Raw genomic sequence first — 10,462 nt, forward strand, 5'->3', positions numbered from 1 at the left:
CCAGGACAACTGGGGCTACAGGGAGACCCTGTCTCAAAAAAAGACCAAAAATAAAACTGTATCTTAGATGTCCCCACTCCCAATCCAGAATGATCTCAAGATTCCCAATTCTAGGTTGGCAAAACCACTCAGCCAGTAAATGCTTGCTACTCAAGCCTGGCAACCTGACTTCCTATCCCAGGAAGCCACGTAAAGATGAAAGAGACTCAACTCCACAAAGTTGTCCTCTGACCTCCACACGTATGTTGTGGCATGTGCATCCATCCACATACTTCATGCGCACATATAATAAAAAACAAGTTGTTTGCTTGTTTTGTGGGGGAACAGCATCTCCCCATTGCCCCAGCTGGCCTAGAACTTGCTATAACAATCAGGCTGGCCTTGATCTCACAAAGATCCCGTGCCTCTGCCTCCCAAGTGCTGGGATTAAAGGCGTGCACCAGCAGGCCTGGCTATAGCATATTCATTTTAATGGCTGTAGGTTTTGCATGGAAAACTCTATACCTTTGATCTTCAACTCTGCAAAACAACTTGCTAAAAGGGAACACAATTGTCCCTGTTTTACAAGTGAGGGAACCAGCTCCAAGGTTAAATAAAGTCTCCAAGTTCATGACTAGCATGGTGTGGTGAGAACAGTCTGTTCCCTTCCTCACCACATAGTGTCCTGTGTGCATGGGACATCTGGCACATGGTGTGTGCAGGATCCCAGGAGAAGCCCCAGCTGTCACCTTTTTTGTCTTGATCCTTTTTTTGTTGTTGTTTGGATTTTTTGAGTTAGGGTCCCATGTAGCCCAGGCTAGCCTCAAACTCACTATGTAGCTGAGGATGACCTTGAACTCCTGATCCTCCTGCCTCCCATCTTATCTCTTTGTCTTTCTGCAGCAAAGATGAATCAGCCTTCATGGTCAACCCACTGACGGCACAGGGGGTAGCCGTGGTGGTCGTGGCTTATGACATTGCACCCAAAGGTAAAAAGGGTGAAGATCTGAGTGGGCCTGGTGCAGATAGAAGCCCCTGGCAGATCTGACCCAGCTTCGCTTTCTGTGCAGGCTCACTGGACCGGATGGTAGACCAGGTGACCCGCAGCGTCGTGTTTCTGCAGAGACAGTATCCGCACAATGAGTATGTGTATGTGTGGCTGAGATGCCCTCTGTGGACCACGGTGGGTGGAGCAGGTCTGTGGAGCGGGAGGCAGAGGGACTCCTGAGGTTTTGGGGGAAGTAGATGCTAACCAGTTCTCTGTCTGACCCAGGGGAATTTACGTATGTGGACACTCTGCGGGGGCTCACCTGGCCGCCATGGTGCTCCTGGCCCACTGGACCAAGCATGGAGTCATACCCAACCTCCAAGGTTTTTTATTGTTTGTTTTGAGACAAGGTTTCACGTAGCCCAGGCTGGCCTCAAACTTTCTATGTAGCTGAGGATGAACTTGACCTCCTTATCCTCCTGCCTCCACCTCTCAAGTGCTGGGATTACAGGTGCATGTCACTCCTCTTGCCCACTCCCAACCATAGCCTGGCATCCAACTGCCAAAGTTTGAGGGAGGGGGGACAGGGACAGGACACCCTGGAAGGGCTGAAAGTTGGGCAGCTAGTGGAAATGCTTATGAACTTGAGTGTCTCGGAAGGCAGGGCCTTTTTGCCTCCTCCCTGCCCCCAACCCTGCTCTTCTGAAACTCAGGCCTCGAGGGTGGGCCAGACCATCTTGATGAAGCTGGCCTCTGGCCCCTGAGCTCCTAACCTTCACAGGCTTTCTCCTGGTGAGTGGGATCTACGACCTGGAGCCCATCCTGTCCACCTCCCAGAATGCTCCTCTCCACATGACCCCGTGAGTGGATTGCCCTCCATCTGGCATTTACCCAGGGCCTGGCTGCCCTCTGCCCTGACCCCTCTGCTTCCCACCCCCAGGGAGGATGCTGAGAGAAACAGCCCACAGCGGCACCTGGAGGTGATCCCAGTTCAGCCTGTGCATCCATCCTGCCCTGTGCTGGTGGTTGTGGGTCAGCATGACTCCCCGGAATTCCACCGACAGTCCAGAGAGTTCTGTGAGGTGCTGCCCCCCCACAACCCCACAGCTTGCTGCCCCAGGTCAAGGGGTCGAGTGAGCTTTTCGCTATCTTTCTCTTTATTCAGCCCCAACAAGCTGGGCCTGATGATGCATACATGTGATCCCAGTTACTCTGGAGGCTGAGGCAGGAGGATCAGAAGGTCAGGGCGTACCTGGGTTGCAAAGGAAGTTCAAGGCCAGCCTAAATCACCTAGAAGACCCTCTCTCATTATTTAAACAAAAAAAGGGTGTAGCTCAGTGGTAGGGTACTTGCTGAGCATGAGAAAGCTCTGGGTGCAACCCTTAGCTCCAAGTAAATAAATAAGCATATTACGTCCGAATGGACCCCAAGATGGTCAGTCATTCAGTCAACAAATGTCCAGTGACTGCCGCACCAGGCACTTGAAGAGTCCCACCTCCCTTACTGTGGCCCTGTCCCACTCTCCCTCATTCCTCCTGTGCAGACGCTGCGCCAGGTAGGATGGAAGGCCTCTTTCAAGGAACTCAGTGACGTGGATCACTTTGACATCATTGAGAATCTGACCCAGGAGGAGGATGTGCTCACTCAGGTGGGGCTCAGCCCTTCCCACTGGCAGCAGCAGGTGCCGCAGGGGATATCATGGATCCCACCGCCCTTAGATTTGGGGGAGGTTGTAGGAAGGCTGCATGGAGGCCTGTGTGGAGGGGCGGCCTCACCTCCACATCCAGAAGGTTGGGACCTTGGGCCCTGACTCAGGAATCAAATGGAACTCAGGCTGCCTGTAGTTCGCTGTCTTCCCACGGGAGGTAGGGGGTGGGGGTGGGGTCTGCCAGGTAGGAACTCCACACAACTGTGGCTGGGGTGGCAGGGCCAGTAGGGAGAAACATTAGCCTATGTCTAGGTGCAAAAGCCAGCTCCACAGAGGAAGGGTAGGTGGATCTGCCTACCTAAGTGTTTGTTACACATGGTTTTTTGTTTTTATTTTTTATATGTGTGAGTGTTTTGCATGCATGCCTATAAGTGTTCCCATGTTGTACAGTGCCTGCAGAGGTCAGAAGAGGGCATTGGATCCTTTGGAACCGGAGTTAGGGATGGTTGTTAGCCTCCATATGGATGCTGGGAACTGAACCCAGGTCCTCTGCAAGAGAAGCCAATGCTCTTAACCACTGAGCCGTCTCTCCAGCCCCAGTCCTTGCTATTTTAACTGAAGAAAAAACAAACACCCATAACACCTAAGAACCACAGAAAAATCTCCTTTTTCTTTTTCTTTTTCTTTTTTTGTCTTTTTGAGACAGTCTCCCTGTAGCCCCAGCTGGCCTGGAACTGGCTATGTAGACCAGGCTGGCCTTGAACTCACACAGATGGCACCTACCTCTGCCTCCAGAGTGCTGAGACTAAAGATGTGGCTACCACGCCTGGCTCTTTTTTTTTCAAACTTTTTAAAAAAATTTTATTACTTTTATTTTATGCGTATGCATGTGTTACCTGCATGTAGGTAAGTGCACCCATATCCTGCAATGCCCAAGGAGGTCAGAAGAGGCTGTCAGATTCCCTAGGACTAGAGTTACAGACAGTTGTTAGCTGCCATGTGGGTACTGGAATTCAAACCCGGGTCTTCTGCAAGAACAGGCAGTGTTCTTAACCACTGAGCCACCTCTCCAACCCCATTTTTTTTTTTAAGACAGGGTCTCAGCTGGCCATGGCGGCTCATGCCTTTAATCCCAGCACTTGGGAGGCAGAGGCAGGTTGATCTTTGTGAGTTTGAGGCCAGCCTGGTCTACATAGTGAGTTCCAGGACAGCTGGGGCTACAGGGAGACCCTGTCTCAAAAAGACAAAAAAAATTTTTTTAATTAAAATTATTTTTATTTATGTGGTTCTGTGTATATGTTTGTATACACACAGGTGAGTGTGGAGGCCAGGAGAGGGCACTGACTCCTGGAGCTGGAATTTTAGGCAATTGTGAGCATGGGAGCTGGGAACTGAACTCAGGTCCTCTGGAGGAGCAGCAAGTGTCATATCTCCAACCCTCAGTCTGCTTCTTTAACTGGGTAGCCACCCATTCCTGGGCCTTTGTGTCTTCTTTTCCTACTGCAGATCATTTTGAAAACAATCTTCAAGAAGTAGTGATGACACCCGGTCCTCAGCCTGGATACACCCCAGACAGCCTCCAGAAGTGAAGTGACTGTACCAGCCAGAGTTGGCCCGTCTGCCCACCCACAGGGTCCTTCCTCCCTGCTGTGAGCGCCGGAAACAGCCTCTTAAGTCATTCAGCTTCCCAGCCTAGATGAAGCTCCAGGGAAGCCCACAGATCGGCACTGGGAGATGCCCAAAGCCACCGCTTGGCCAAGTCGGCCTGCTGATAGGGTGCAACAACACAACTTACCTCTGGCTTTTTTTGGGGGAGGGGGTGAGACAGGGTCTCCCTATAGGCCAGGCTGGCCTCAATTTTACAGAGATCTGCCTGCTTTGCCTCCTGAGTGCCAGGGTAAAAAGTGTGGGTCACCATTGCTGGCTGGCTTTCTGTGCCAGTGAGCAGTTTCAATGTGTAGTGAACAGAACTGGGGCTATGGCCCAGTGGGTAGAGGTTTGCCTATTTAGCACCACAAAAGAAAGAAGGAAGGGAGGAAGGGTGGGAGGAAGGAAACCTGGCAATGTAGTTCAGCAGTTGAACACTTGAAGGGCATGAGGTCCTTGGTTCTATCTCTGGTTATCAGAAAAAGAAAAAGTCATGTCCAGCATGGTTGTGTAAACCTGAATCCCAGTGCTCAGGAGGTAGAGGTGGGAAAATTGCTGTGAGTTCAAGGCCAGCCTGGGCCACGTAGCAAAAGTGACTCGAAAAGAAAAGGGAAGACTGGGAGGTTGGCCCAGGAGGGAAGGGCATCTGTCGCTGGGCTCACACTGACTTCCACAAGTTGTTCTTTGACCCCCGAGGGTACACCTTGGCACATGAGCTCACATACACAAAACTTAAAAGGAGACTCCGCACCTGTGCACTGTGGGCAGTGCCAACCCTGGGCAGGTGTGCCTGGGCTCTATGAGAAGATGAGTGTCACAGGCCAGAGGTAACAAGCCAGCAGGGGGTGTTCCTCCGTGGAGTCTGCTACAGTTCCTGCTGTGACCTCCCTGGCTGATGGACTGTGACCTGGAAGTGTCAGCCAAGTAAACCTCTTCCTCCCCTAGTTGCTTTTGGTCGTGGTGTTTCTCACAGCAACAGAGTAAACAGAACAGTTCTGCCTGCCCCTGCTTGGTCACCACTTATATTGCGTGACTTTTCCCAAGGACAACGGACATGCCTTCACACCAGACAGGATACCAACATACCAGGGAAATGATCCCAGGACTGACGAGATGGTTCAGTGGGTAAAAGGTTCTTGTCACCAAGCCCGACCTGAGTTCAATCCTCGGAACCCACGTGGTGGAGGCAGAGTACCTCCACTTACTGTGCCATAAGCACCTGCACCCACATCCACACACACTAAATAAATGTAACTTAAAAAATGGTTCCATTCAAATCTAGAATGTGTCGGAGTTATTTGTAGGAACACGGCAGATGTATCAGCAGATCCCACCCCAGCACAGGCAATGATGCAAAAGCTCCAGAGCTCTCCACAGGACTCTGCACAAGTGCCCATCCATAAAGCTTGTCGGAACATGGCCCTGCACATGGTAGCTTTTGTGTCTCGTGGCAGCGTGGGGGGAGCTGTGACGGGTGTCTGCCTGGCCCTCAGTGCCTGAGGGACTCCCTGTCTAGCCCTAGCAGAAATGTGCCCACTCCCATATATGGCTTTTCTGGTCTGTCCTAGGTTCCTCTGGACATTGGGGGTTTGGAATGACTACTTCTCTTGTTACTGGGACTGAATACCTTGGAAGAATCGACTTAAGGGAGGAAGACTGTCCTCAGTCTGAGGAGAGAGGGTCCTTGGGGAGAGCATGGTGGTGGAAGCAGGTGGCAGCCATGGCCGCAGGAGCTGAGGCCACTTGCTCATTACCACAGCCCAGGAGGCAGAGAAAGGAGTGCTGGCTCTCACTGGCTTGCTCCTTTCCCCCTCGGGCCAGGACCCAGCCTGGGATGGTGCCACTCACACAGAGGCTTCTCTTCCCTCCTCAGACAGTCCTCTCTGGAAACACCCTCCCAGACAGCCCAGCAGAGTCTCCTAGGTGATTCTAAACCCAGTCAATCCACAATGAAGATGAACCATTACAGGGTGATCTCCGAAAGCCTTGAGGGGATAAAGGTCAGCCACCAACAGGAAGTGCTTCCCAGTCCCCAAGGGTGTGTGCGGGGAACTGGCTGCATCATCTACTGTGCCTGTACCCCACCTCTCCGCCCGTGTGTCTCTCTGAGTACCTAATGATCACGAATATCCACCATGAGTCAGGCAGGGTAGCGCATGTCTGTGATCCCAGAACTCTGAAGGCTGAGGCAGGAGGATTGCCTCACAACAACACTAAGTGTGGACGCCTGATTCAAGACTTCTTAACTTTTCTTTTTGATACAGGGTCTCCATGTAGTCTGAACTGGCCTAGAACTTGCTATGTAGACCAGGCTGGTCTCAATTTCACAGAGATCTGCCTGCCTGTGCTCCCCAAGTGCTGGGATTAAAGGTATGTGTCACTGCTAGATTTAGGAGAAAAGAAAAAGGAAGGAGTTTAAAGTTAAGAAGAACCAGAGCCAGACCTGCAACAGGCAAGGAATATGATTCCTTTATTCAGAACATAGCAAAGGACGGTGCTGTCCATGGATCTATCCAGACACCAGCATCCATGAGCAGGGCAATCTGGATTTACACAGGGACTCTGCTGAGCACAGCTGTAGGAATTTGCTTGGTGTCAGGTGTCTGGTGTCATAGTGTCCTCGAGGTACTTGAGGGCCTCCTTCCTGAAGCGTTATTTCTCAGGATGAGCAGGCACATTATCTTTTGGGGCAGCAGGATGACTCTGTGGTCACTATAGTGATCAGCTGATAAGGTTGGCCAGGCTATGGCACAGCAGGAACTAAGTGCCCCTGTACCCAGTCTCTGTCAGCCAGGGAAGTGACCAGTTGATAAGGCCTGATCGAAGGCCAAGCTGCCAATTTGGGCCGTTTGGTTACCTTGAGGAGTTCATGTAGGAAGCTTATGACTCCCCTGCAATTTGCACAGTCTGTCAGTCACCACCCTGACATGGCCTAGAATTTCTTTGATTTACAGTGGCACCAAAGTAGAACCGCTCAGCTGCCCAGGTTTTCAATTTCAATACAACCAACATGTTACAGGACACATTCAACAGTGTGTGTCGAATTTGCATAACTATAGCCAGATGTCAGAGTTCTGAACAGGTTTCTTAAGACAGGGCCTTACTGTGCTGCACATGTTGGCCTAGAAATCATTATGCAGCCCGAGTTGGGCTTCTGAGTGGTGAGATTACAGGCATGCACAAACATGCCTGGCCTTTTTTTTTTTTTTTTTAATGCATATGAGTGTTTTGCCAGCATGTACATAGTAAGTACACTTTGTGCGATGGCCACAGAAGCCAGAAAGGATCCTCTGGAACTAGAGGTAGCCTCCATGTGGGTGCTGGGAATGGCACTCGGGTCCTCTACAAGAGCAGCCAATGCTCTTAACAGCTGAGCCATCTCTCCAGCCCCTAAGTTGTACTTTTATGTGTGAGAACGTATGCAATGTGGTTGTCAACTTGACATACATGAGAAGAGGGAAAATCAATTGGCCAATTTCCTCCATCAGATTGGCCTGTGGCCATGTCTGTGAGGCATTTTCTTGATCATTGAGAGATGTGGGAGGGCCCGGCCCACTGTGGGTGGTGCCACCCCTGGGCAGGTGGGCCTGTGTTGTGTAAGGAAGCAGGCTGAGCAGGGGCCTGGGAAGCAAGTCAGTAAGCAGCGTTCCTCCATGGCCTGTGCATCAGCTCCTGCTCCAGGTTCCTGCCTGGGTTTCTGCCTGATTTCCCTTAAGGATGACCATCACTGGGAAGTGTAATATGCAATAAACCCTTTCCCTCAAGTCATTTTTTCTCAGAGTGTTTTACCACATCATAGAAAGCTAACCAGAACAGCATGTCACCTGTGTGCCTGGGACCCAGAGGCATCAGATTGCACTGAGCTGGAGCTACAGGCAGTTTGAGGGTGCAGGGAACCTGGGAACCGAGCTCAGATCCTCTAAGAGCAGGAAGCATTCTTAACCACTGAGTCATCTTTCCAGCCCCACTGTGGTCAGCTTTCTGAATAGATTTAAGGTAGGGTAGGCTAAGCGAGGATGTTTGGTCAGGTCTGAGAAACGTAAGTTGGACTTGGGATAATTTCAGTTTACAATGGGAGGCAGGTGTGGTGGCACACGCCTTTAATCCCAGCACTTGGGAGGCAGATGCAGGCAGAACTTTGTGAGTAGAGCTGGAGGCCAGTATGGCCTACCAAGCAAGCTGGCTCTACAGTGAAACCCTGTCTAAAAAAAAAAAAAAAAAAAATCAATTTACAGAGAGTTTATTGGGAGAGAACCCTATCCTAACTCAAAGACCATCAGAACATTCAAACAACACCAAACATGAGTCCATTCGAAGGTCTATGTGTACCACGTGGACAGTGTCCAAGATACACTGTTAAGTGACAAAAAGCAAGATGCTTAACCATGCAAGACAGCATGGTTTCACCCAAGCTGTCTCATAACGCGAGGCCATAAGACCCTTCCTTTCTCTCTCTCTCTTCTTTTTTTTTTTGAGACAGGATCTCCGTATACCCCCAACTGACCTGGAACTCAATATGTAGACCAGGCTGGACTCAATCTCACAGAGATCCACCTGCTTCTGCCTCCTGAATGCTGGGATTAAAGGTGTGCATCACTATGCTCATCTCTTTCTTTCTGAGGCAGGGTCTTACTATGTAGCTCTGGCTAGCCTGGAACCCATAGACCAGGCTGGCCTTGAACACACAGAGAGCCATCTGCCTCTTACTCTGTTGTGACTAGAGACATGTGCCACTATGCCCAGCCCAGTTTCTGTATGAGTACACAGTAGTGAATATAAAGGAAAAGTCTGGAAGGATACACACCTAGGTTTCTGGGCTCCTCTGGGCCATGATGTGGTGCTGGGAACACATGAAGGGAGTGTTCCCTTTGTCTGGATTTGAATTGTTTACAGTCAGAGTTGAACATGGACTTGACAGGCTCTGTAGTCGGGACACTGGTTCTCAGCTCTTGGGATGCTGGGATGGGATGTTATAGGTGTAACTGGAATCCATGCTAGAGTCTCTAAAGGAAATGACTCACAAATAGGATTTTACTGAATGTTTGGAACACATTCCTAGGAGATGCCTCACAGCTGGGCTGTTTCCTCATGTGGACTAGGAAATGCTCTCTTCAGTTTTGCCTTAAGATAGGCAGGAGAACCGTGTGAACACAGAGACCGTGATATAGGCACATGATACGGTATATGCAAATACACAGGTAGAGAAAAGCCTGGGACACACATACCTGTAATCCCAGCACTTAGGAGGCAGAGGCAGGTTTATAGCAAGTTTAACATAGTGAGTTTTAGGCCAGCCAAGACCGGAGAGCAAGGCTGTCTTAAAAAAAAAAAAAAAGAAGAAGAAGAAGAAGCAGAAGAAGAAGAAGAAGAAGAAGAAGAAGAAGAGGCTGGAGAGATGGCTCAGGGTTAAAAGCACTGGCTGTCCTTGCAGAAGACCCAGGCTCAAATCCCAGCACCCACATGGCAACTAACAATCATTCATAATTCCAGTTCCAGGGGATCCAACATCCTCTTCTGTCCTCTGTGGGTACTGCACGATATGGGAGCATTTACACACATGTAGGCATAACACTCATACACATAAAATAGAACTAAAAAAAAATTTAAGGGAGAGCTGGAGAAATGGTTCATTGGTTAAGAACATTGGTTGCTCTTGCAGAGGACCAGATTTCAGTCCCCAGCACCCACATGGTGGCTAACAACAATCTGGAACTCCAATTCCAGGGAATCTGATATGCCCTTCTGGCCTCCATGGGTATTTCATGCACATGGTGCCCTTACATACCTGCAGATAAGACAGTTATATATACACATAAAACAGAAAAGAACCTAACTTCTAGGGTCTTTTTATTTAAAAAAGGGAGGGGGGGCAGATGGTTCAGCAGGTACAAGCACCTGCTGCTGAAGCCTGAGTTCCGTTCCCAGATCCCAAGATAGAAAGACAGAACTAACTCCCAAAAGTTGTCCTCTGTGCTGGATGGCTTCAGTTGTCAACTTGACCCACCTGGGTAGAGGAAACCTCAGTTGAGGCATTGCCTCCATTGGACCGGCCTGTGACCCATGCCTGCAGGACACCTTCTTGATTGTTGAGTGATGTGGGAGGGCCCAGCCCACTGTGGGTGGTGCCACCCCTGGGCAGGTGGGCCTGTGTTGCATAAGAAAGCAGGCTGAGCAGGGGCCAGGGGAGCAAGCCAGTAAGC

The 10,462-nt window shown here is 50.2% G+C and overlaps 1 protein-coding gene across 2 annotated transcripts; it reads left to right on the plus strand.

The window, feature by feature from the left end:
* Positions 1-882: 882 nt before the first annotated feature.
* Positions 883-5,539, plus strand: Afmid (arylformamidase; the record flags this gene model as incomplete). Of its 2 annotated transcripts, none has more annotated exon segments than XM_008849637.2 (7): positions 883-968; positions 1,050-1,128; positions 1,253-1,350; positions 1,749-1,827; positions 1,908-2,049; positions 2,511-2,615; positions 4,122-5,539. In XM_008849637.2, coding segments are annotated over 7 exon segments (619 nt in total), but the record flags the coding sequence as incomplete, so codon positions are not given.
* Between the last annotated feature and the right edge of the window lie 4,923 nt (positions 5,540-10,462).

This window comes from Nannospalax galili, unplaced genomic scaffold, assembly GCF_000622305.1.
Source record: "Nannospalax galili isolate Female #2095 unplaced genomic scaffold, S.galili_v1.0 scaffold945, whole genome shotgun sequence".
NCBI classification, from domain to species: Eukaryota; Metazoa; Chordata; class Mammalia; order Rodentia; family Spalacidae; genus Nannospalax; species Nannospalax galili.